The sequence below is a fragment of the Drosophila sulfurigaster genome, chromosome X, assembly GCF_023558435.1.
Source record: "Drosophila sulfurigaster albostrigata strain 15112-1811.04 chromosome X, ASM2355843v2, whole genome shotgun sequence".
Classification (NCBI taxonomy): Eukaryota; Metazoa; Arthropoda; class Insecta; order Diptera; family Drosophilidae; genus Drosophila; species Drosophila sulfurigaster.
The window spans coordinates 20,648,804-20,676,794 of record NC_084885.1 but is presented as its reverse complement, the minus strand read 5'-3'; the positions used below and the strand labels follow the sequence as shown (position 1 = coordinate 20,676,794).

The 27,991-nt window shown below is 36.3% G+C and overlaps 2 protein-coding genes across 7 annotated transcripts in view; one reads left to right on the top strand and one right to left on the bottom strand.

The window, feature by feature from the left end:
* The window catches only part of LOC133847292 (scoloptoxin SSD14), a 31,033-nt gene extending 6,331 nt beyond the window's left edge, over window positions 1-24,702 (top strand). The window contains exons 1-7 of one of the 5 annotated variants that reach the window (XM_062282238.1): window positions 4,232-4,533; window positions 15,431-15,613; window positions 20,949-21,052; window positions 21,443-22,079; window positions 22,704-23,117; window positions 23,171-23,815; window positions 23,888-24,702. In XM_062282238.1, the coding sequence (XP_062138222.1) occupies window positions 15,477-15,613; window positions 20,949-21,052; window positions 21,443-22,079; window positions 22,704-23,117; window positions 23,171-23,815; window positions 23,888-24,395 (2,445 nt within the window). In that variant the 5' untranslated portion in view covers window positions 4,232-4,533; window positions 15,431-15,476 and the 3' untranslated portion in view covers window positions 24,396-24,702. Of the gene's footprint in view, window positions 1-4,231; window positions 4,542-15,430; window positions 15,614-16,447; window positions 16,552-17,439; window positions 17,741-18,470; window positions 18,843-19,598; window positions 20,094-20,157; window positions 20,892-20,948; window positions 21,053-21,442; window positions 22,080-22,703; window positions 23,118-23,170; window positions 23,816-23,887 lie in introns of those variants that run through there. The other 4 variants (XM_062282237.1, XM_062282236.1, XM_062282239.1 and 1 more) reach the window with 4 other exon arrangements.
* A 1,689-nt stretch (window positions 24,703-26,391) lies between these two features.
* LOC133848908 (uncharacterized) lies at window positions 26,392-27,833 on the bottom strand. Of its 2 annotated transcripts, none has more exons than XM_062284649.1 (2): window positions 27,707-27,833; window positions 26,392-27,394 (listed from the first exon to the last, which is right to left on the bottom strand). In XM_062284649.1, the coding sequence occupies exon 2, from the start codon at window positions 27,343-27,345 to the stop codon at window positions 26,530-26,532; it is 816 nt and encodes a 271-aa protein (XP_062140633.1). In that variant the 5' UTR covers window positions 27,346-27,394; window positions 27,707-27,833; the 3' UTR covers window positions 26,392-26,529. The 2 variants fall into 2 exon arrangements, with proteins under 2 accessions (XP_062140633.1, XP_062140632.1); XM_062284648.1 differs by lacking the exon at window positions 27,707-27,833 and adding an exon at window positions 27,463-27,618.
* Between the last annotated feature and the right edge of the window lie 158 nt (window positions 27,834-27,991).

The following is a 27,991-nucleotide window of genomic DNA, read 5'->3' as shown; positions in this document are numbered from 1 at the left end:
CAGATCTAGTTACAAAGATTCAGTAATACAGATACAGATTCACAGAATTAGATACATATGTAGATGCAGATACATAGATACAATAATACAAATACCCATATACACAGATACAAAGATTCAGATATACAAATTCAGATAAACAGATTAAGATTCACAGATACAGATATTCAGATATAGATACAAAGATTCATACATAGATACATTTACAGAGATACAAAAATACAGATATCTATATACACAGAAAAAAAGTTTCAGATACACAGATACAGATATACAGATTCAGATCTAGATACAAAGATACAGATAGGCAGCTACAGATACAAATATACAGAGATATAGATACACAGATACAAAGATACAAATACATAGATACAAATAGACAGATACAGATGGTCTATATACCTTTTATTCTATGTTAACTGGTTGTCAAACTCCCACAACGAGCGTTGCATTCGAATAAAGTCAGTGATGAAGTCATGACGATGACGTCAGTGCAACAGAGAGTGCAACAGTTGCCACCAACGCAACGCAACGCAGTTGGAGTTGCAGTTGCACTTGAAGTTGCAATCACAGTTCACGCTTCAGTTATGTCGCTGGCATTTTTGTTTATTAGTTTGTCTCACCTGTTTGATGAATCTGCAGCCCAGCCCGCAATTCATTAAGATGAAGATTTGCTGCCCACCCAAAATGAATGAAGATACTTCGCCCACACACGCACGCACGTAGAGGCATTGAATGAGTGGATTAATTGATTTGCTGACAGCGATCTAAATATGTATGTATCTATATACTTTATACATATGTACTTTGTTACATCGTTGCGTTGTTGTTGCGCTGCCTTAAATGGTGAGCTTGGGTCAAGTGCTGGGCGCAACTTCATTGATAGCTCGTTCGTTAAGGGGGAGAAGAGATCATTATGATTAGCTGCGTTTGTGATTTGTGACCCCAAGACCGCCCACACTTTATTTTTATTTTTTTTTTTTTTTGTTTTGCGTAGCATTTTTCAAGTACACAGCTCATCGCATTTCCATGTGGTAACTGTTTGCTGTATTTGCCGCTAATTTGTGCAATTTGTTGACACACATTTCAATGTTTTGCATGAGATTTACTCGCTCGCCTGGCCTGGCCTGGCACGCCATCGACATGCTTCCATGATTCCCCATCGCAGAGAGAGAGAGCGAAAGAGAGAGAGAGAGAGCGGTTAGCGGGGGAGTTGCAAGCGGAAATCTGAGGACGCCCACCAGCAATGTCAGATTTTTTGTATTTTTGCGGCAGCTACTTGAAAGCGTCGTCAAACGTCATCACATCGTACTTTCAAAACGTTGTTGTCGCTGCTCTGACTATACGAATATGTACTATATAGAATATATATCTACACTGAGCTATCACATAGTCAGAGGCAGATTTAATCTGCATTTCTACTGTCTACGTTCGCTTCCAATTCCAATTCAAATTCAAATTGTTGATGGAGGTTAATTTGGCAGCTGAGAATTGAGAATGTGCCTTGAAGACAACTCAATCCATCATCTCCACATCACTTAACAGTTTCTATTTTCTATTTTCATTTTGAATAACCAGTTAAGTTAACAGCAGAATATTACAACTTATTGTTTATACAATTATGAAATTGCAAAGGCAATTTAATTAATGTCAAATTCAAATTAATCCTAAGAAACAATATTTAATTTCATTTGAAATACATTTTCAATTCTAAATATATTATAAATATATATTTCATATTTTTACCAATAGTTTAACTATTTTATTTTAGTATTTTATTATTAGTATTTTAGGAACAAATATACAATTAAGTTAGGTTTAAATTCAAACTAATCCTGAAAAAGAAAATATTAAATTTAATTTGAAATTCATTTTAATCCGCAATATATCGTGTATTCATTTTCATCTCTTTTCCAATGGTTATAAAATTGTATTTATTCAAAAAATATTTTCATCTGGAAAACACAAAATAGCACAAATTTGAAAAATTCAGTGACTAAAAAAATTCACTAAGCACAACATTCTAATTTAACTTTTCTAACATTCTCATTTAATTTGAGAACTAAACTAGAATTTCACTAGTTTTCATTATAGTCATTTTTCCATAAACAATTATAACTTAAATTTTATATATTTTAAATTGCTGAATTACATTTATATAAGAAGAATAAGTTATTGGTATAATTATTACTAGGGCCATATTTTTATGATCAATAAAAGAAAGGTGCAAATAAGGTACATTTATTTTTATTAAGTTAACGAAGATTTTGTAAATTTTTCAATTCATAGTTATCCGAACTTACTAAATGTTTAGAAATATTATTGTTATTTCATTGAGACATTTGTTTTGCTGCTTCATTTGAAATGCTTGTTAGCATTTGTTCCACTACAACAAGATTGAGAAACTTTCTTTATTATTTCTATTATATGATATTATATCATATTATATATCAAAATTATAACTTAATCTTTGTGTAGTTTGAATTGTTATATATCAAATAAGAATCAATATTCTCTTCAGTAATTTAATTTGAGAACAAAAATAGAATTTCGCTAGTTTTCATTAGAGTAATTTTTCCATAAACAATTATAACTCAAATTTGATATATTTTAAATTGTTGAATTACATTTATTAATTAGTAGCATAAAATATAATTTCACTAGTTTCCATAATTGCGATTGTTTCATTCAAAAAATTACTGCTCATAAAATTGTTCTATAATTGCAATTATTTCCTTAAACAAATATAGTTGGATATTGTCTTAAATGTTTGAAATTTTATTCTATACTATCATTGTTAATTAGTGAGCAAAAAAATATAATTTCACAAGTTTCCATAATTGCAATTTTTTCTTTAAAAAGAATTACTACTCAATATGGAAACATTTCAAATCAAATGAATTAAAAATGCATAAATTTGTTCTATAATTGAAATTATTTCCTTAAACAGTTAATTTTCCATAATTGCGATTTTTTCTTTAAAAAAATTACTACTCAATATGGATACATTTCAAATATGAATTGATTAAATTTTGTCTATAATTGCAATTATTTCCTTAAACAATTTTAACATTTTGAAATGTTAATCCGCAACTATCATTGTCTGTGGTTGCTTAATTAAATTTTTTAATTTGTGCGAAAAGAAAAAGAATTTCACTGGTGCAAAAGAGTGAAAGAGAGAGAGAGAGAGAGAGAGAGAGAGAGAGAGAGACAGTAAAGAGATCAACTGAAAATGAATTGGAATTGACAAAAGGTCAAGTCAACTTGAAATTTATCAGTTTTATTGCCGCGTTGCCAAGTTCTTATTATGTGCTGCTGTCTATGGATTCGAGACACGCGACTGCTAATCGTTTGTGTAGTCTGTGTGTGTGTGTGTGTGTAAATTGTAATGATGATGTCATGATATAGTAGAGGGCGTCCCAAAATCTGACAGTTGATTCCTGAACCTGCTGCTAGAGTTGTGTGAAGAAGTGTGGGGTGAGGTGAAGGTTGGGGAAATGGGATTTTTGTCGTCAGTTTATCAACTTGTCGCTTCACTTTATGTATCCATTTTTGTGTGTCACTGTCAACAAATTGCTTTTAATGGCCGGCTGGCTGACTGACTGACTGACTGCCTGGCTGCCTGGGTGGGTGGTTAGCTTAGCTTAGCTTGGGTGGCGCAGCTCAGTTCAGCTCAGTCTTCCCCACTCTCCACACTCTCTCCTCTCCACTCTCCCTCGGGCAACGCGCAATCTTCGGTTTTGACGCCGCAAGCGTCGGCTTCATGTGACAATCACGGCCCTGTGTGTGTGTGTGTGTGTGTGTGTGTGTGTGTGTGTGTGTGTGTGTGTGTGTGTGTGTGTGTGTGTGTGTGTGTGTGTGTGTGTGTGTGTGTGTGTGTGTGTGTGTGTGTGTGTGTGTGTGTGTGTGTGTGTGTGTGTGTGTGTGTGTGTGTCCATTGGGGGCTGCCTAATTTTTGTGATTTCCGCACGACAGCAGCAGCGGCAGCCAAATCGAGACTAACAATCGAAACTGCAACAACAACAACAGCAGCAGCAACAGCAATTTGCACTGCAGCAGCAGCAACAGCAGCAGCAACAACAAAGTGCGAACAAGTGCCTCAGCCTCATCGCTGACGCCGCCGCAGTCGCTGCCTCAGTCGCTGTCGCAGTTGACGCGCAACGTCGACGCTGCCGTTCAGTCGCGGCCGCAACACGCTTCGTTCTTAATTCAGTTGACCAGCAGCCGGAGCTGCGACGAGACACTCGACTACAAAACCAAAAAACACTCAAAAAAAAAAACAAGCAATAAAAAAGCCAAAATCAAATCTTGCAAGTTTTTGAAAAATAATTATAGAAAATTATCAATATAATCGCTTCAAAAACTTGACGATTATTCAGTGTTAACTCGCGTCGCGAAATACTCAAAAAAAAAAACTAAAAAATAAAAAAAGTTCCACGCGTTTTCAGTGCGTTTTTTTTTTGGGGAAAAACGCGCGCGCGTTTTTCTTGTGAACAGTTTTTTTTAGTTTTGTTGCTGTTGGTTTCGACAAAGGTGAAAATGTGCGACATTAATTAATTAATATATATATGAGAATTTGTATATAAATTTAGGCTTTATAATATACGTAATATTGTAATTTATTTATTTGTTCTTGGGTTATGCAGTTTTCTACATTTTTTTTTTGTAGTTTTGCAATGTTTTCGTGCGTGTGCGTGTTTATGTTTGTTATATACTCAATGGTAGATATATGTATGATATGTTGGATGTCTTTGGTTGATGCTGTGGCCCGGCATTCGACGCCAGGTTCGCCCACTTGAAGCGAAACGCAGACGACGCACGTTCAACGAAAATAGCGACAAACGTTGGCGGCAGACAACAACAACAGTAACAACAACTCAAATAGCAACAAGTCCAAGTCCAAGACAATAATCAAGAAATACGCATGAGAGTTCAATCTAGCTGGTTATTGGGAAAACACCCCTCAGCAAGCCAAAAGCGAACACAAAGAGCCAACAGCAACAGGCAACTGGCAATTGGCAACTGGCAACTGGCAAACAGACAAACAGACAACACACACATTTCATTTATTGTTTGTCTATTTCTTTTTTTGCGCTTTGACTGCCAATAAATGAATAACTGAAAGAAATATGAAAGAAGAAAATATAAAATAAAAACTAAAATGCCAGACGCCAAAAGCAGACAACAAAAAAAAAACACTTGTTGAGATTTGAAATGCGCGTCGCTCACAGAAATGAAAATTATGAAAAATATGTATGTACATATACATACATATAGAAAAACGCAAGAGAATTGGCCAACAAACTAGACAGCAAAAGCAAAAGAATAGACACAGACACAAAATAAAGACAACGCCAAAGAGAACGCAAAAATATGATAGCCAGAAGGAAAATTGAAATTAGTAAAAGTGTTTCGCTTCTGTTGTCGGCAGGTGAATTGTGTATCAAAGCTACGAGAATCCGATATGAAAATATATCAAAACGCAAAAGCATATTTTTCACTTTGGGGTTTTTCTTTTACTTGCAATCGTCATATATCATATAATATGTAGTTAATAAAAAGTGCACAGATTAACTCTTCTTCAAACTTACACAGAATTCATTTTGTGGTGGTATTTAAATATGATTTTGCCAATCAAAATAATTAAAAAAACCATCAAATTTGAACATTTTAGCCATTTAATTATGTTGAACAAGTTTGTTTTCTACATTTCTGTCTTAGTGATTCAACAAAAAAAGAGAGAACGAAAAGGTTAAATACACTTGACATCTGACGTCTCCATACTTAATACATTGTGTTTAGTATATTGAAAATACCAACCAAGTTCAAGTCAATTACTTAATTCAACAATTTATTTTGGTTTTGATTTCACAAACATTTTGTAAAGTTAACTAACAGATTATTTGTGAGTTGAAAAATATGAAGCATTCTTAGCTTTATGATTGCAAATGCGAAAAAATGATTTAATAAAAAAATATATTAATCTATACTGTATATTTTTGCATTTGGCGCTCTCGTTATCATAAAGTTAATTTCTTTGTATGCTGCCAAAACATTTTTTCTTTCTTTTGTTTTCATTCTAATCTGGCACATGCAAAGATTTCAAATTTTGATATGAACAACCAAGATGCAAACAACATAAAATATATATTATATATACATATATAATATATATTGGCAAAATTATTGTACATTGTACAAACGATAATTTCGCTGATATGTTTTGATATAAAAGTTCGTTTTTTTCCTAAGCACTGATTATCAGGGTTTAATAGAGTCAGAACAAATAAAAGATTGAGTGAGCTTGTTGAGCATTCTTCGAGTTACATATATGTTACATACATATAAATATACAATTGTACAATAAATTTGATAAAAATTAGGAAAATTATTATGTGTGTTTTGTTAATTTTCAACTGTATTTGTGTATTATTATTTATTTATTTTTTATTTATGCTCAAATATTTTTCGTATTTTTAATATATTATAGTTATTTTAGAATTGATTAAAGTTAAAAAGATGAAGTATTTTTATAGCATTATTATCACAGTATTTTTATAATTGATCGAATTTTGGTACAGATTCTTGGAAATTTGATTGCGATCAGATAAAAATTGTCGAAGTTATATAAGAAATTCTTTTGTATGGACAAAAACTTTTTGTTTTGGTCTTAGTTCTATGGCTGACAATCTGCTATATTTTTCACTATATGGTATATTTTGAATGTAGTAGTATACTAATATACCAAATGTAGACTTTTGTATATTTTCATTTTTTTGCGGTTAAATTTTAAAATAAATACCGCACTAATTTGCTTTCATTAAAAATAAGTACCGATTATTTCACAGTCGAACACACTTGACTGCACCTTTTTTACTTGTTTTATAAATGATTAAAGTTAAACAGATGAAGTTTTATTAGTATTATTATTACAACTTTTATAAATGATAAAAGTCAAGCAGTTAAAGTATATTTTTGAAGTATTTTTTGAATGTATATTTTAGTATTAATTTATAGTATTTTAAAGTATTTTTAGAACTGATCGAAGTTAAATAGAAGAAGTCACTTAAGCTACAATTTGGATTCATGATTTCGATACTGATATTAACAATCAAAAGTGAAGTAGCCAAACAGTTGCAAGTGTGAGTCACTAGCTTCGTTCTCTCTCTCTCTCTCTCTCTCTCTCTCTCTCTCTCTCTCTCTCTCTCTGTAGCTTAGCCTTCAGCTTGAGCCAGTTGAGTGCAGCTAAGAGCACGAGTGCAAGAGTAGGAGAAGAACAAGTGTGACTAACTTTGAGTGGGGCACAGCATGCAGATAGCATTTGTGGATGTAGTATAAAGAAGTTGAGTTCATTGATAGTCAGACTGTTTTTTATGGTACAATTTTATACAATTCCCCTAGGACTTGAACAATGATAAGTCTTATTCAATATTGCTAATTTGACAGAGCATAAATTTGTATGGATTATCTGTTGGTTGCTGCTGCAGCTGCTGCTGTGGCTGCTGTTGCTGCTGTTGCTGTTGCTGCTGCTGTCTGCGCTGTTATCACAATGAGCTGTTGCCGTTTCGTCTATTGCCGGCACTGTGACTGCACAGTGATAAGGCGAATTACTTGTATAGCATAAGATTCTTGGAAAGGGACACTGATTTGATAGCTAGTCAGAGCACAGCACGAATTATCGTTAAGAGTGTGTGTGTGCGAGTGTTTGAAGTCACTTATGTGACAGCAACAAACTTGAGGGTCAATTGTTAGCTCAAATCGCACATAGACTTTGTTGTTGTTGTTGAATGGCAGCCACTTAATAGCCAGCCAGGCAGCTGCATCCCAAGCAACAGCAGCAACTCGACAATAGCAACAGTTAAATCAACAGTAATATAGACTCTCTCTCTCGCTTGTTACACTTTTGCAGCTGTTGAATCGGTGGAGAATGTGGGGAGGGGGGACATATCCGGTGGGATTCGGGGATCATAATATCGGTTGTGCTGTGCACGCTGATTGTTGACAACTTAATCAACATTTGAGTATAACAATCTAAGGCATATTCTATAAATACAACACACGCTGCGGCTATGTAGCTATGTGCAGCTAATAAGCCTATCAATCTCTCTCTCTCTCTCTCTCAGACTAGCAAATATATTTGGATTTATATGTGGGCTTTATTTATGTAGAATGCTGCCGCATGTGGACTATATAACATTCAGTTTATTATATATATAGGTATGTATAAACGTCCCTGAACTTTGGGCGCTCTCCAATTTGCACTGTCACGAATTGCGAATGTGTCAAAACGAGATCAGATCAGATGAGTTTGTTGTGTTGTGTTGTGTTTCGTTGCGTTGCGTTGGCACGCAAAGTAGATCAATGCAAGATCTTTGTCTTTGTCTCCGGAAGAAGGTGCATGGGAACTGGAATGAATAACTGAACACAACAACTGAACTCGAAATAACCGATTCTTATTCGTTTCAGCATTTTCTGACCTCAATTTTGTAATAGATTTATTTTCAAAACTTTTATTTTTAGTTGACATCTTTTTCTCAGTGTACGACGGATAGCGTCGAATATACAATTTCTAAGGGGGGTTTTCCACTCGCTGATTATTCAATTACTTTGCAAATCTTTCGTTTTATTTATTTTGTCAACTTTTTGATTAGGTTCATTTTTGTACTCGACTTTCGGATATACACACACACACACACACACATTTGCGTATATTAGTTAAAAGTCCGCAACTTTTCGTAGATAAAACAATTCCTATGCTCAACGCTCTTTAAGGGTTGCGGGAAAAAACCACAAAAAAAAAAACTCAAAAATTTCGAAATTTATGCTTACAAGTGTTTGAGTGAATAAATGACTTTATCTTGTGGGGAATACTTAGCCTGAAAATTTAGTTAGAAATTTACCAATTAATGCAGTAATTCTTGGTTACAAGTGGCTTCATCTTGTGGCTTGTAAATTTAGCTAGAAATATAGCAATTAATGTCTGAATTTTTGCTTAAAAGTGGCTTCATCTTGTGACAAATACTTAGCTAGGAAATTTAGCTAGAAATTTTATAAATGAATGCCTGAATTTTTGCTTAAAAGTGACTTCATATTGTGGCGAGTACTTAGCTTGGAAATTTAGCTAGAAATATAAAAATTAATGCAATAAATTTAGCAAATAAACGGCTTCATCTTGAGGTGAATACTTAGCCTGAAAATATAGTTAGAAATATAAAAATTAATGCCTGAATTTTTGCTTAAAAGTGGCTTCATCTTGTGACGAATACTTAGCTAGGAAATTTAGCTAGAAATTTTATAAATGAATACCTGAATTTTTGCTTAAAACTGACTTCATCTTGTGGCGAGTACTTAGCTAGGAAATTTAGCTAGAAATATTGAAATTAGTGCTGTAAATTTGACATATAAATGGCTTCAACGTGTGGCGAATACTTAGCTTGGAAATTTAGCTAGAAATATACAATTTAAGGCATTGGAAAAGACATTTTATGTAAAGCATTTTTGTAATATAGAATTGCGATCAAATAAATATAAATGGCTTCCTTCGTGAATCTTTATTTTATCTGTGTTAAGTCCGCAATTGAGTTGTCATAAAAGTATTCAAATGATAAGAGTGCACTTAATCGATTGCCAAATGCTCAGTTTGCACAGTCACAGTGCTGTGCAAAAGTATGCGACGCATCGATATGCTCAACTCGAAATTATGTTCGTGTGCTGAAACTTTTGCCTAATTAGATGTGCAAACATTTGGAAATTTTCAAGCGCTTTTTTTTCGATTCATCGAAGGTCGCTTTATAGACACACACGATTCGCCCATAGATCATAGCTCATAGTATGTGCTTTGTGCATACTTTGAGTTTCCTCACGAAACGTTTGGGTAATTAAATCAACCGCCAATTTGACAGACGCGACATTAAAATGCATGAAGACAAACAAGCGATCAAATAAATCAAAGGGCGAACATCGCTGGGTTTTGGTTTTGGTTTGCTTTTCTATTTCTATTTGTGTTTCTCTATTGAGTTTGTGTAATGGAAACCAGACGGAGACGCAAGACGCAAGACGCTCAAGGCTGTTGACAAAAACGCAGCAAAGCATTTCCAAAAAACAAATTCCTCATTGAGTTACGACCTTAGACACAAGTTGCAATTGTCTCAAAACCAAAACAACTAAGCGCAATGCAATTGCATCCCATTTGATAATTTTGTGCAACAAGTGTAAAAACACAACAACAGCAACAACAACGAATGGCAACAGCTGCATCGTAAGTTGCAACTGCAATTTGCAGTTTTATTGTTGCCGCTGCTGCTGCTGTGAAATTTATGTGGACCGAGTATGAATATAGTATGAATATTATGCCTATGCGTACATGCGACTATTCTAATTGTGCGATAGCCTCAACTGTCTAGCTGACCCCATTGGATTTATGAGCAGCTCTCCCCGTTCCCCTCTCCGTTCTTCCCGCCTCGACGCCCTCGCATTTGTCACGCCCCCTTATTCGTGCATCATCCATCAACGCCAAGTCAAAAGTACAACAACTGAAAATAAAAAACATGAAACAATTATGAATAGATGGCGAGTGATATGCGAAGCGCGTGTACGCTATAAAATTATCAGCGCAAAAAATAACAATTAAAAACGGGAAATACAAGAACGAAACACGATAAATAGAAGTTTGTAAAAAACAACGAAAGTTCCGAGAAAAATCCATTGTTATCAAATACTTTTTGAAATAATTTAGTTTCTTCGTACATATTTTTTTATTTAATTGTTTTTTTCTTTTTATCAAAATTATGATTATTTACAATTTTTTACATTGAACACTAAGTTAATTTCAGAAAATATGCCTTTTTCATTATATACTTTTAGAAACAATTAATTTTGTTCATACTATAAATATTATATTTAATTTATATTTGTGATAACTTATGATTTCTTATGAAACTACACAAATTTAAGGAAATTTATGATCACTTATGATTTTTAATCAAACTAGTCAAAATTATTTATTATTAATCATGAAAAAAGATATCCAAGTTTTGAAAAGCAAGATAGTCAGGCACATACTCTTAAGTTATGTAGTACTCTACTATATATACTATATTCTGTCACTTTACAAAGTGTCTTCATGATAGTCTCACACATCGGAAGAGGGAATTGCTTGCATAAAACCAAACACGAACAGACGTTTATGACATCGCCTTGCATCATGCATTTAAGTGTATAGTGAATGCGGTTTGTCACGCTTGTTTTTTAATGTGTGTCACATATTTCAGGACAACATTGTACAACTCCATTCAGTAGCGCATCTCGGATATGCACACAATAGAATATTGTAATTGTTTGAATATAATAATAGTAATGAAAGTGTTGCATAGAGGAACTATTTAGCTGCCGATTTAGAGTGCAATTTGCATAAAATTAACGAGCATTAGTGTAGATCGATGAAATTGTGAACGTACCGGACTATCTTGTTGTATTGTGTTTCTTAATGTTGATGCTCAAGTGAGAGATTTAGTCAAAAGAAAGAGCTTAATATACTAAGACTTGAATAGAGGTAAACTTGTATATGTTATATACTAATCACTATATATTATATATATATATATCATATACTATATATTATATACTATATATACTATCTACCAATATAGCAAGATTTTAATATACTTAGGTAACAGCCATTGGCATAGTAAGCTTTCGGTAAGCATTTAGTCATAGTAGTACTATATCGATATACCAAATATAACCTTTGGTATATTTTAGTATTTTTGGAATATTAATTTGGTATGTTTTAAGAATATGGTTTTACTAAAGATGGGTACTGAATATCAATATTTTTTCGCAATTCAGTATTTTGTCGGTATTTTAATTTGGTATATTTTTAGAATATGGTATTACTGGGTAGCGAGCACACTCGATTGTAGCTTTCATACTTGTCTTATGTATTTTTGTGAATTTGTTTTTAAGTAAATTCAATTATTTTTAAATTTTTATGTTATACTAAATTATTAAGCACGGTTTCTTAAAATTTAAAATTTCTATGTTAATATAATATTTGGGCTAAGGTCTAAGGGCAAATCAACTCTTGTCAGTCAGCGCAAAGCACTTTATACTATATATGACATACAGATTATAATAAGATCATGAATATACTATAAGTACTCAATAGTAAATTCATGGAAATAAAGCAATTAACTATACAGATACATACATATAGTTTTATTGCATAGAAAGTGCAATTTCAAAATATATTTTGAAGAACGAAAGTTCTACGTTGCCAAATCTGTTTACATATTGTGTGTATAATTGCCAATAATTGCATCGCTTTAGTGGCACAGAAATTCTTTGCGCATCGAAAAGGAAAACTTGGAAAAGTTGAAAGCGTGCCGCGTACATTAAGTTCTTTATTTTTCTAATAAAATGGGCAGTTATGCAAAGTGTGATTGTGTTGCCAATTGGCAATTGGCGCACCTTCGCATTCGTTGCCTTGAGAATCCAACATGCCAATCACGTGTTTCGCTTAATCGCCTCATGTCATAATCATAATCATGACATTAAAATCAAATGGAATGGCTGGAAGTGCGGCATCGTTTCTCATATTTATGTAGGATTCGTAGAGCGGCGATTGTTTTTTTTATACCCGGTACCCATAGGGTAGAAGGGTATTATAACTCACTATCTGCAGGAAAGAAGAAGGCACCGTTAAAGTAGATATGTATATTCTTGATCACCATCAGCAGACGAGATGATGTCCGTTTGGACACTTAGATCTCAGAGACTTTAACAGATATATATAACAAATATTGCCTTCCATATATTTTAGTATTTTTCAATGTATTATTTTGATATATTTTTAAGGTATGGTTTTATTGAAAGTTGGTATCTCTCAGTCGAGCATACTTAGCTGCTTTCTTACATCGTTTTTCCTGAGAATTCGGTTGTGATTAAATACAAATTGTAGAAGTTTATTTTAGCTAATTTTTTTGTATGGCAAAAAACGGCTTTGCCCAAAAAAACTAAAAACCCAGTTGTTTTGGCTGACAATTTGGTATATTTTCCACTCTTTGGTATATTTTTCATGGAGAAGATACCAAATAAAGCCTTCAGTACAATTTCAGTATTTTTGGTGTATTAATTTGGTATATTTTAAAATTATTACCGCACTGATTTGCTTTCATTAAAAATGGCTAACGGATATCTCACAGTCGAGCACACTTGACTGTAGCTTTCATGCTTATTTTTTGTCTTCGATTCATAATCGGATTCGTAATTTGAAGCTTGAGTGAAAGATTTGGTTACCAGGCGCTGCGCACGCGCCTCCAAAGATCACCTTTCAAAGATAGTGTGTAGACGCAACATGTGTTGCATGTAAAATATTATATGTGCCACAAAAACAAATAAACGAGTCACCTGTGCAATTTCTTGTTGTATTTCTCTTCTCTTCTTTTCTTTTGTTTTTTTTTTGTTGTTTTGTTGTTCTCACGCATATTTCTTGGTGCTTGTTGCTTGCTTTTATGCGGCAATGAGGTCGTAAACCCAAATTGCATTCCACATGCCTCACACAGTAATTGTGGCGAGTGCTTTGCTTAATTTAGTTCTTTTTTTTCATTTTTGGTGTCGCCACCGCCTGTTGCCTTTTTTCTTGTGATGTTGCTGCCCAAGCAACTGCTGGGGGGGCATTTAACGAAAATGAAATGAAATTAAATGCAGTTGACCTAAAAATAGCAAATAGCACGCCACGATGCCATGCCACGCCACGATGCCATGTCCAAAGCAGGCCAACACAATTTCGACCAGGCCAAGCAAACGACCCACTAAAAAGAGAACATGTAATGCTCGCTCCAAGTATTACTCATGTGTGTATTACTTTATTTCATATTCGTGGAATCGCGCACAATCTGATTCTGATCGCGATAGCGCAATTATCGTAAAGTTATGAATCTAGATACAAAGTGCTGATAAGATGAAACGACACAAGGGTTCAAAGGGAAGTTTAAAGTCTAGATTAATTTAGAACTTTTATGTTCATTTCACTTAAATGAAAACTCAACTCTAGCGTTAATAAAAAAAGACTGCTGAACCAATAAATAAATGAATATTTAGGCGGTTTTATTTGAGGTCTACTTTATCTTTAAATACTCGTAATACATGTTTTTTAAAGCCTTTTATTTAAAGGGGAATAAATTAGTTAGAAAATTAGCTGATAATAAAAAGCAAATTTCGATCGACTTATTTAAAGTCTACTTTGTTGTTAAGTTGCCATTTTCTTGTACTCTTTTGCATAAATATATTTAATAAATACATGTTCATCTTCAAATGCTCTATATTTCTGCAAAAAAAAAACAGAAAAACAGCTTAGATTCTCTTCTTCTATAGTTCTGCAAAAAATAATCAACTAAAGTTATATAATGCTCATATTGACATACTCTTGTATTGTAATGAGAAAAGTCGTGTTGTTAACTGTTTACCTAGGGGAAAAGAAAACATTTTGCCTATCTGCAAAGTAAACACACATAATAGACCATTGTTGAGTCCATTTCGATTGAGCAGCCATTAATAATGGACTAGTATTTTGTTGTATTGTGAATTGCAATAGTAAAAGCTGGTTGTAGGATAATTGCTGCCGCGCCCAGTTGCGCGGGTCATTTGAGGGCAAAAGGTGGCAAAGTTATGCCAATGATTTGACGCCACACACACACACACACACACACACAAATACACATCAAACGTTGCCTGCAATTAACCCAATTCGCAGAAAGCAATCTTTCCTTTGCACTCGGCAAAGTCGACGGTGCTCAGCATTGTAAACAACGTTGTGCTGTGTGTTGCGGTGAAGTTGCCAATCACAACATTCAATTATGGTTGTAGTTCAGTTCACTAGCGCAACATGCGCCGTACTATATATATAAGTTGCAAGCAAATGTCTGCTTTGAGTCGACGTTGCAACGTCAACGTCAAGCGGCAGGCGTTGGCGTTGGCGTCGCTGTCTGACCCATTTGTGGCACACGCAGACAGCCGCAACAACAACAATGCAACGGTGTGGGTGTGAGACACACCCACACACAGACACACGCGACCACAACAACCACATCCTGCCATCAAAGTCGGCCATCAAAGTTGCCGTTGCCGCTGCCGCTGCTGGCGACGACAACAATGACGACGACGTCGCTGCCTATGACGCTGGCAGCTGGCTACGAAAATTGATGCCGCGTGGCAAGTGGCGAGTGGCAAGTAGACGCCTCAAGTCAGCCAGGCGTCGTCACGTCACGTCATTTCGAGTTGCCTTCGTTCAACTCAGTTTGCATTGAGACGCGTGCAAAATCTGTTGCATACTTTCCAGCGTCGTGGTTTTAGACTAACTGTTGCATCTAAACAAGCAAATATTACGTATACGTCGAAAGTTCAACGCTCTCTCTTTTGTGTTTTCTGGCAGAACTTGCAACAGCAACAGTGCGACAGCCACAGCGGATGCTCACAAGATGGTGCACCACAGCAACGACGATGCCATGAATAAAATTCCACTCAAATCCGCCAGCGGATTGGATGACGAGGAGAAGAATGGCGGCGAACTGATGCAGGACACCGCCGCTGCCGAGGAGGCGCGACGCGAACAAATGTAAGTGAGACACCACAAACAAATACATAAAACAAAACCAAAACGAAACTCATTTCAAATGTCGCTTTCTCCGCAATTTCAATGACTAACACAAATTCGTTTTTACAGACGGGGAAAGAAAAATATGTTTTTTTTTCTTTGTACATATTTAGTTTAATGCGTATGCTTAGTTCTGATCGAATGTGATTCCAGCTGTTTGTCCGTCCGTCCGTCTGCAGAAATGTGCCAACAGCTTAGCGTATTTTTAGATCTTAAGAGTTGTATTTCTCAGCATATTAAGTATACGTAGTATGTTATGTTATGTTATGTATTATTAAACCCAAAATAAGTCTCTTCTACCGTTTCGAATTGTACTTAACCTACTTCAGTCTAAGTTTATTTTTAAGCATTGCGTTTCTTGTTCTTGGTTCTTAATCCTCTACGCATTCCCATTATTCCTCCCACCCCCATTAATTATCGCTTCTTTTCACAGCCTAACAAATGAATTTTGAATGCTTGCAGTTTCAGCTTTGGATGCCACAAAATTTCCTCCAAAAATTATGACAAAATTGAGGCACATTTTTCAATTTCAAATTCAAATTCAAATTTTATTACGCCACATCTGCTTTGGCTGGGCTTGTTTTAAACGTAAGATTTCTGTCTTAAAGACGAACATATATATTATACGAGTGCATTTTAACTTCAAATGCTGTGCCTTATCAAGCATGTCTGTTCGTTTGATCATCTCACCGAGATCAACTGGTTCATCTGATTGCTTCAAAAGTCAAAGCAGACTCGATTATTCTTCGATTAGTTCGTGGCGATTTTTTTCTTTAAATCTTATTGTTGTTGCAGGCATGCAAATTTGCTGGCCTGGAGTAAGAAGCTAACGATTGGTGTCATCTGCTTTATTGGCATTGCACTGATTGGCTATGTGATCATCAGCCTGGTCTTCAGCGGTAAGTAAAGTCGCTCAATTCCACACTTTTAATCACTGTTATCCAATTTCAACTAATTGCAGACTTATTGTGCGTATAATAAGAATAATAGGAACAGTTATGATAGCTACATTTAAGGAAAGTGTGTTATATTTATATTCTTGAGCAGCCGTCTGTCTTGTCTGTCTGTCTGTCCATATGAACTAAAGTTTGTTTGAAATAAAAGAAGAAAAATGTAGTAGCAAACGGATTTTAGAACAGGCAGTACATACAAAAAACCTATAGTCTTAATAATTTCTGAAATTTGCGATCTGATAAAAATTATAGAAGTTATTAACGAAATACTTTTGTATTGGCAAGAATAACCACATATACAATGGTATATTTTGCACTCTATGGTATACTTTGAATGAAGTACTGTATTAATATACCCTATATAACCTTTGATAGATATTTTTTAGTATTTTTGTGGTATATTAATTTGGTATATTTGTAACTTTAAAGTGAAGCCTGTTCTACTTTAGTCGTGAGGTAGTGGAAAAGCTTTTGCCTTAAATCCAAGACAAGCTTAATCTGTGAAAAGATAGTCAAATGCAAATAATGCTTATAAATGCTCTACTTTATGCAATCCGATATGTCCCTTAAGGTTCTATCTAAGTTTCTTATATATCACAGAAACAATCAAGAAACACATTTTGAATTGCCTAGAATGTAGCATTTCCAATTATTATTTTCATTTCATTTTATAGTTTCTTATATTCCTCTCGTAGCAAACAGAACTTTAAGAAATTGTTGCACATTCGCTTTTTGCATGCCTTTTGTCAGCTTTGTCAATTCTGTTACTCGAAACGTTATGGCTAAATTTTATTTTCTTCTGACATTCAAATCCCAAAAAAAAACCAACAATAGACTGGCCAAAGTCAACGCCCCTACCAAGAAACATCACCAAAGAACTTCCGACACCGCCAATAGCAGCTTCCGCATCATTATTTCTCCCTTTATCAACAAACACATCAACAGGAGCAACAAATACAACAGCAAGCACAAGAATAAGAAGATCATCAGCAACTGCAAAAGAAAATAGAACTAAAAGTGCAAAAGTTGAACCAAAACATCGACAAAATGTTAAAGATTATAGAGAATCGACATCAACAAGTTTTAAACACGCGGCTGTGTGCTCGGATCGACAGATTTGCAGCGATGTTGGCAGGTAAATTCTATGTAAATTATATAAGATATAGAAGATAATAATATAGATGATCATGATATAAATTCTATATTATATATATTTTAAAATATATGAATTATATTTTATTTAAAAAGAGCAAGCTTGATATAAATTCTAGAATATTAACCATATTTATTTACCATATCATCAAAAGCATAAATTCTTAAATCAAAACAAAAGTTGAATCAAAGTTCTAGGCACATCGTTAATGCTTGATGATTTTGACTTGAAATTTATTAAGTACAACATTATAAATCGATAAAAATCGAGTGACAAGCGTAATCTAGAGTTCCGATTAGATGTAATTTAATAAATCAAAAGCGCCTGCTTACTAGGGGTTTAAGTAGCTTTGGTATCTAGTATATTTTGCACTCTATGGTATATTTGGAATGTTGTACTATATTAATATACCAAATATAGCCTTTTGATATATTTAAGTATTTGTGCGGTATATTAATTTGGGATATTTTAAAATTAATACCTTTTTTGCTTTTATTCAAATTGAGTATTTCTCAGTCGAGCACACTCGACTTTCCAAATATGTAATATTTAATAATTTCAATTTATATGTGTATAGAAAGATTAGACTTATTAGATAAATTATATGAAAAGATGAAAAAATGTATGTTTGTTTGTTAAATGTTATATAAACTAATTATCGATAAAAAAAGTAACAAGTATTTAACATTTTTGTAATTCCGATTGTCCACAGTGATGTATTGGCGAAGAATGGCAGTGCTGTTGATGCCACAATTGCCACAATGCTGTGCAATGGTCTCACCTCGGTAGAGACAATGGGATTTGGTGGTGGATTCACGATGAACATCTACGATCGGAAGAGCCAACAGGGTTACTACGTGAAGGCCCAACCGATATTAATCGGTAATCATTCAGATAAAGTGTTCGCCATGCCTGGTGAAGTTTTTGGCTATCATAAAGCGCATCAACGTTTTGGCAAACTGCCGTGGCGAGAACTCTTTGAAGCTTCGTTGAAGATATGCAACACGGGATTCACAATGAGCAAACTGCAGGAGACTTTTGTGCATCGCAATTGGCATTTGGTTAAGGATAGTCCGCAATACCAGTAAGTCAACAATTTGTAATTTTAATTTATAAAGTATCGATATGCTTCGATATAGACATTTCTATCTGTCCGTCGGACTGTTTTATCTATGTAGATCTCATATAGTTTCAGTTATGATTCTGAGCACACAAAATTCATAAAAATAGGTCGGGTGTGCTGTAAAATAAAATTGAGTACAATAGCAGAAATCGAAACTACTTTTGCAAATTGAAAACAACATATCAGAAACAACTAATTTCTCAAATCTTAAGATACCCACAAATAATTCCATTGTTTTTATCTCACAGCTTTTTTTACTAGTTATATTTTGAAATGCATTAAGGAAAAGTTAACATCCGAAAGAGAAAAACAAAAAAAGCTGCAGCGATATTTTATCTAAAATGTGAACCAAAAGTTCTTGCAAATCTTTGTCAAATTACAAATTGTTAATGAGTAGAAGAAAGCGTGATCAATTTGAATGCAAGAAAGTTTTCAGTGAGGTATACAAAATGATGTTTAATTTGAATATATTCAAAATTGTACGCTTTAAATACTTTCGGCTTGAAATCGATCAGGAAAGAGAGGGAAAAGATCAGAGAATGAAGATATGAGAGAGTGAAGAGATGAGAGAGTGAAGAGATCAGAGAGTGAAGAGATCAGAGAGGAAAGAGATTAGAGAATAAACAGCTCACAGAGCAAAGAGATCTAGAATCTTTTCTTTTATGAAAGCCTCTCATTAAGGAAACAAAAATTTCAACACTATTTTAAACCCTGTAGATCAGTATTCATAAACCCCACAACCGGAAAACTCCATGAGACAGGATCGCTGCTGAAGCCACCACAGCAACTGTGCAACACATATAAATTGCTGGCGGAGAATGGCGCCAGCGATTTCTACAGCGGAGCAATTGCTCAAATGTTGTTCGAGGATCTCAAGGAAATGGGCAGCGTGATAAACCCAGACGACTTGAATTCCTACGATGCGCATTTGGGCCACTCGAATAGAATGCCGCTGGGCGAAGACACTCTGCTGGTGGCGAAGAATGAGAACAGTGGCGATTTAGTTGCAAAAATACTAAGCATACTTGAGGAATATAATTTCACACGCGATGAGGAAACTTTTGCTCGTAGCATGGAGCGCATCATTGAGGCTACAAAGAAGATCAGCGATGTGAAGAAAAGCAAGTTTAAAGCACCGAATAGAAGCGCCCAGTTTACAATAGTTGCTCCCAATGGCGATGCTGTGGCTGCAACTAGTTTCATCAATTCAGAGTGAGTTGTGTGTTAATTTTTCATGCATTCTTCTATTTGATCGTTTTGATTCTCTTTTTTTTAGCTTTGGCTCTGGCTTGATGGGAACACGAACAGGCCTCAGTTTGAATAATTTAGCTGGAAAGCGTTGCCATTCCACTCAAGCACCCATGTTGCTGCTAGATGCCGCCGGCAATATTCGCATGTCGATCGCAGCTGGTGGCATAATCGATACAGTCGAAGTTATGGCACGTCTGCTGTGGCTTGAGAAGGACATTCAAGCCGCAGTGAACCAGCCGGATCTCAGCATTGATTTCGACAACGAGATCGTTCGCCATGAGTACAATAAATTCACAGTTGTTGTCGCGAAGTTGCTGGCAATCGATCAAAGCAACGTCGTGTCTTGTGCCACTCAACGTGTGGCAAGGGATCTTCATGTTGCCAGCAAAGGTGGCGGTGTTGCAGGTTTCTAGAAATGTGGTTGAGGTTTTTGTGTGGTTTGTCTTTTGTATATCAAATAATGTAGTTAATAACATAACACTGAATCGGAGTTGTTTCGATTGCACATACTTTTTGGGGGGCTGAAATCGATTCTATTGAATTGATTTCAAATTTTGAATTTAATGTTAACACTAAGTCTTCCTTACGTATTTACAAATTACATGTGTACATCTCTACTTGATGCAATAAAACCAATTAAATAAATACTACTTACAATTATTGATGTTGTGCAAGACAAGTTAAGTATTTAGGTATTCTGTAAGTCTATTTGCTAGAGTAAGTTTACAACTTTACAGGTTTGACATTGAGGTGAAAGCGATTGTCTGTCTATCATAAAGTATATATGCACTATTCACTATGTTTGTTGTGTTGCAGGCGTGCAAATATGTTAGCCTGGATGAAGAAACTGACGATTGGCCTCATCTGCTTTATCGGCATTGCTCTGATTAGCTATGTGATCATCAGCCTGTGCTTCAGCGGTAAGTCAAACATCTCATCTATAAAGATATATGTATGTGCATGTATGTATCTGACATCTCTCTAACCACCATTCACCTTCACTAAATGGCAACTAATATAACAACAACAACAACAACCACATCATCGCAAGAACAATGGGTAGGAGACCAACGAACACAACGATGAGCAAATGTTGCATTCGAGCTTTGCATGTCTCTTTTTGTCATCCGATATTCACAAATTTTTGCACCCTCTGCCATTCACTCGTAATGTTAAAATTTCTACTTCTACTCTTGTGGCACCAACAAAATGTATTGACCAACCAACCAACCAACCAACCAACAAAAAACTCTCACACCTTAACGTACTAAACAACAACAACAACAACAACAACAATTGCACCGACATAGACTGGCCAAAGTCAACGCCCCTGCCAAGCAACAGTAACAGCAACAGCAGCAGCATCAGCGGCAACAGCATTGTTGCAGCCACAACGCCAGCGGCTGAGGCAGCAACAACAACGGCAACGATGACAACAACAATCGTCGCAGCCGCTGAGGTTGCTGCGCTTAACACTTTAGCATCTCGAACACCATCGGCAACAGCAACAGGCACAACAAGAATACCAACAGCAACAGCAACTGAAATTAGCACAACTAGCACAAATGCAAATAGCACACACAGCAGCATTGTTGCAGCTCCAACAGCAACAACAGCAGCAACAACACTACCAACAACCACAACAACAACAACATCAAGCACAAGCAACACATTTATAACATCTACTCCAACAGATGAGCAACCGCTGCCGCCAGCAGCAACAGCTGAACAGCACAACAACGACAACGACAACATGGAAGCGACAACAACAGCAACTGGAGATCTTTCGATGGCCGGACCCGCTGTTGCAGCATCGACATCACCAACAACACCGCCGCCATCGGCAGCCACGAAGCTCGACAAGAATCAGAAATTCGAGTCCACATTGGGCGTTTATCAGAAAGCAGCCGTCTGCTCGGATTCATCGCCATGCAGTCAAATTGGCAGGTAAGGATATAGTATAAAGTATATACTATAACTTTATACAGTAGTATTATTTAGTATATATATAGTATAAATATATATCTACTAGCTTATTGTATGTACGCATGTTATGTATGTATGTAATCGTGAAAAGAAGCCTTTTCTGAACCCATAAAATATATATTTTCTTGATCAGCGTCGATGATAATAACGTCATGGCCATCCGTCTGTCTGTCTGTAGAAAGCTTGGCCTAGATATCAGAAATAGGGTTTGTTTTTTAAAATCAATATACCAAATATAGATTTCAGTATATTTTAGTATTTTTCGGTATATAATAATACGGTCACACTCGACTGTAGCTTCGTGAGTTGTTTTTTTTTTTAATTCAATATTCCAAATATACATTTCGGTATATTTGAATATTTTTCGGCATATTCATTCGGTATATTTAAATGAAAATATCTGAAAATTGTTCTTTGATTAAGCACGGTTAACGGGGACACTCGATTGCATTTGTATTACATGTTTTTTTATACTAAGTAGCTAATATAAAGCTGCTTTCATCGATTATATAACGAGTACATAAACATATAATGCTATATAAATATTTAGTAATACGCTTCCTAATATAATTTCATCTCAACCAGCGACATATTGGCCAAAAATGGCAGCGCAGTGGATGCCGCAATTGCCACAATGCTCTGCAACGGTCTGTTGACAGCGCAGAGTATGGGCATCGGTGGTGGACACCTGATGAACATCTACGATCGCCAGCACCGCGAGGGCAAGCAGATTGATGCCCATGTCGTCGCGCCTTATGCTGCCGATCAGCAGATGTACGATACGAATCCGAATGCTTCGTTCAAGGGTCCGTTGAGCATCGCTGTGCCCGGCGAGGTGATGGGCTATCATCTGGCGCATCAGGAATATGGCAAACTGCCGTGGCGTGATCTGGTGGCGCCATCGCTGAAGCTCTGCGAAACGGGCTACCACATGACGCAGCATCAGGAGAACAGCGTGCGCTCTGCTTGGTCATCGCTGAAAAACGATCTGCAATATCAGTGAGTATACAACTTCCATGCATAGTATTTTTTAATGTCATTTGCCTTTGCAGAGCCGTCTTCTTGAATGCTGAAACTGGTGGACATTATGTGGAGGGCGATTTGATAAAGTCACCAAAGCAACTGTGCAACACATATCAATTGCTGGCCGACAATGGTCCGATGGACTTTTACAATGGCACAATTGCCGAAATGCTGGCCGAGGATCTGCGCGATCTGGGCAGCATCATTACCCAAGACGATCTTAATGCTTATACGGCCGAAGTTCGCCTGTCGGACACTATGCCCCTGGGCGAAGACACTCTTTATGCCGTGCCCCCAGTGAGCTCTGGCTCGGTGGTTTCGCATATTCTAAGCATACTCGAGGGCTTCAATTTCACGCGCGCCGATCTGGCTGATGATGAGTCGTATGCCCGGACTGTGCACCGCATCACGGAGGCCTTGAAATTCGGCTTTGCAAGTCGCTCGGAGCTCGGTGATCCGCGTTTCAATGATGTGCGTGAGCTTGTTAGTCAGCTGAACAATCCGGAGAATGCGGCGAACAAGCGTGCCAAGATCAATGACAGTCATGTGCTTGAGGGTCCGCATGAGTACGGTGCACAGTTCAGCACCACTGAAGATCCCTATGGCACCTCACACTTGGCGGTGCTGGCACCCAATGGCGATGCCGTCTCTGTCACCAGCTCCATCAATTACTAGTGAGTGCTGCTCGATAATAGATGGCGCCACTTGTCGTTTTACAATGTTTTAATTGGTTTTTCTTTTCGCAGCTTTGGCTCCGGTTTAATTGGATCACGAACTGGCATCATATTGAATAACGGCATGAATGACTTTGCGTTGAGCAATAACTACTTCGAGCTGCCGGCATCACCGGCAAACACAATTGATGCCCACAAGCGTCCCATGTCGTCGCAGTCACCCATGTTGCTGACCGATCGCGAGGGCAACATCAAGTTGGCAATTGGTGCTGCCGGTGGCACCAAAATCATTCCGGCCATTGTTGAGGTCGCCGCACGTTTTCTCTGGTTCGGTGACGATCTGAAGGCAGCCGTCGATGCGCCACGTTTCTACAATCAACTGTCGCCCGATTCTCTCGACTACGAGGAGGGCAGCTTCACAGAAGCCGTGCTGCAGCTGCTGGCCAAGCGGGGGCATAAGCTAAAGTTACTGCCGAATCCGTCGGTTCCTCGCTCCACCGTCTGTGCCATTGGCCGCAATTCAACAGGCATCTATGCCAATGCTGATAGACGCAAACGTGGCCACGTTGCAGGCTTCTAAATGTATTCACCCACACACACACACACGCCTACACTCATACAGAATAGCACACACACACACACACACACACACACACATATGCACACAAGCGTATCGTCAACTGAGATTAGTTGGAAAGCAGAAATGAGCGTCAAGAAAAAATCAAAGGCGACGGCGACGGCGAAATTGCACGTGAAGTAAAAGTATTTAAGCTAGCTGTCTTTTTTTTACATATATGTATGTATGTATATCGTATGTTATATAAATTTATATGCTACCTACTACTACCTTATATTATAATAATAATAAAACAAAATTTTTTTCCACATTTCGCCGTAATTTTGTTTTTTCTGTCGCTTACATTCAAATTTCAAATTTGCCGCTACCAATCTTAAAATTTTGTAGCATACTTTGAGGCTGCGCTGAGGATCTATTTTCGAAAACAAGCTATATCTCGGCCTTATCCTGTCGGATTTTCAAAGGACACCTATTGCTAAGCTTGCAAGGACCAACTCTATCGATTGGCATCAAAAAATTGTGGGGTTATCTAAGAATCCAACACTTGAAATTTTTCAGTGCCAAGGCCCGAGAAAACATGCGAAAAATACGAAATGCAGGATAACTCCAGAACCACAAGGACGATTTGAATGTCCTCTGGCTAGTCGATAGACATCATTAATACACACTGTTTGACATATCACCCGCAAGGATACAAAAGGACATTCGCGAGATATAGCCTATTTTCTGCGCAGAAAAAATGTATTTTATCTAGAGTCCTTTAAGGATTTTCGTCCTTTTGAAAACGTCAATCGGTTTGTATTTAATAGAGATATCCTTCTACCAAAGGACATCCTGATCGTCCTTCAAATGGCCGAGATACGCGGGATTTTTACAATTTTCGGCCAATTTTCTTTAATTACCCCTTGAAAAATATTGGAAAAAATTTAAAAATTGTGGATGCCATAATTGGGAGGATAATAAAAATCCTTGGCTGCCAATCGATGGTCGTATTGATCCTGATTACAAAAAGGTATGTCCGTGCCAGATCCTTAAGGATTTGGCTGAGTTATGGCAAAAAAACCCAAATTTCCGTCATACAAAAAAGCATTGTACAATTTCATTGCATACTTTTAGGGGCACATATATTAGGCATATAATCTAAATGAAAAACAGTTATAACTTGGACATATCCTGCCGCATTTTCAAAGGACACGTACTGCTAGGATCGCAAGGACCGACTCTATCGATTGGCATCAAAAAAACATGGTGTCATCTAAGGATCCAACACTTGTAATTTTTCGGTTCGGAGGCCAAAGAAAACAAGTAAAAAATGCAAATTGCAGGATATCTCGAGAACTAAAAGGACGATTTGAATGTCCTTTGGCACGATGATAGCTCTCACCAAAAGTCTTCGTTTGACACGGGAATTGCAAGGATCAGACAGGATATGCCCGAGATATACGAGATTTTCTGTATATAAAAATGTCCTTTTATCTCCAGTCCTGTAAGGATTTTCGTCCTTTTGAAAGTGTCAATCGGTTTGTATTTTCAAGAGATATCATTGTACCAAAGGACATCCTGATCGTCCTTCAAATGGTCGAGATACAATGGATTTGTACAATTTTTGGCCATTTTCCTATACTTGACCCTTAAAAAAATTTGAGGTTTATTTTTTTGAAAAATAATACAAATTCTTGAATGCAGATCGATCTTGCTAGATATTTTCATTGCAAAAGTGTGTATCCTGCCTAGATCCTTAAGGATTTGGTCTAGTTATGGCATAAAAACGAATTTTTGTCTATAAATCAGCATTTTGCATTTTCATTGCATACTTTTAGAGGTTCCAATACAAGCCATTTAAGCTAAATGAAAAACAGTCACAGAGACTTATCCTTCCGCATTTTAGAGGGACACGGATCGCAAGGACCAACTTTACCGGTTCGCATAAACAAAACAAGTGGTCATCTAAGGATAAAACCATTTTTAATTGTAATTTTTTTGAAGAATTCATAAAGCGCAGATTCTACATATTTTTTGTATGTAAATTGCAAACATTAATGATGTTATGGGTGTCTCCCATACTAGCCCGACCTTTAGATACAGATTTACTCAAATTTCCATTTCTTTTTGATTCGTTTCGAATATTAAACATTAATTATGTTTTAAGTTTTTCCTCGTCGAACTCATCGAAATTCTCTGGCTTCAATTTGAGCGGTGCATCGGGTTGTGACTTTTTCAGATCCTTAGCCAAATCCCCAAATGGCGGCGAAGGAATTTCGGACAAGTCCCGATGTGAGCTAAGAAATGCTATCTCGTACATCTCGGGGCGACTGGAAAAACTGGTGTCCATCATGGTAATATACCAAAACATCAAATTGTCAATGTCTTCCATAGTTGCCTGGGCGAAGACAGCGCCAGTATTCTCGCCGTGCCGATGGGAATCGAAGAATGAGGCAATTGAATTGTTCAAATCAAAGCTTATTATTATGGTTCGACTGTCAGCAATAATGGCAGCAAATAGATGGGACGGCACCTCCCAGTCTTGGTGCTGAAACACTTTCAAAGTTGTCTTCAAAATGCGAGCGAGTTCTTCACTGATGCCAAAAGGATCCTCAATTTCGACATCCAATTGTGTGAAGAACCATTCAACCAACTGAAAATCAATCGTCTTACGCGTAGCTAATTCCAAAATTGCGGCTGGAATACTTATGTTAAGGGATTTGGGAACACGATCACGATACACTTTGTTGCCATCGTTGATTGAGCTACCAATAAAATTCCATATTCGGGTGGGCAACTCTTCCACGTTTTGGCTAAAGTCTGATGACTTGCTTAGCTTATTCGCAAAGATCAGCGATATTAGAGTACAAGAATTATTTCCACTCTTGTGGTACTTTCCGTAGCGTGCTTGACAAAAGTCTGCAGGAAACCACCAGATGTTTACCTTATCGTACTTCTCATATGAAGTCATAGCCAAAGATTCTTAATTTTAATTTTTGAATACAGCCTTAATTGTTGTCCTGAAAAGACACAAACAAAATGGGTATTATTATAATGGTGTTAATGGTTTACCATTTTTGTGTATTACCAAGAATAAATCTTGAAATTAGTTTGAATAAAAATTACTTAGAGAATATCGACTGCCGATAAACAGTCTTATTTAGTTTGGATAAAATCTACATTGGCCTACTACAATTATGTAAATTCGATCGCATTCTCCCGGTACGTCAAAGCTTGCTACACACTATTTATCAAACGAGATTACAAAACTAGGAAATTGAGTTTTAACTTCAGCTTATTATCTAACATAATTTAGTGCACTCAATCCTTACCTCTCATGATCAGATTGTGTTTTTGGTCCTTAATAATTAGAGTTCCCAATTGTTTGCATCGTAGCCAAGCTACTTTTCACTATCCTTTTTTTAGTTGAAGGCATTCCGAAACACTCATGAAATTGTTAAGTCCAAAATTATCTATAAAAATGAGTTAATATAGTAAAAGTACAGTAATATGTTTCTTTGCACATAAACTCACCATTTTTCATCGCTCCTTTGTTACTTAATAATAATAATAATACTTACTTAATAAAATAATAATAATAATAATAAATTAACATA

Coding starts and splice junctions, on each gene's coding strand:
- LOC133848908 (XM_062284649.1), bottom strand. CDS start 27,345: ATGACTTCATATGAGAAGTACGATAAGGTAAACATCTGGTGGTTTCCT.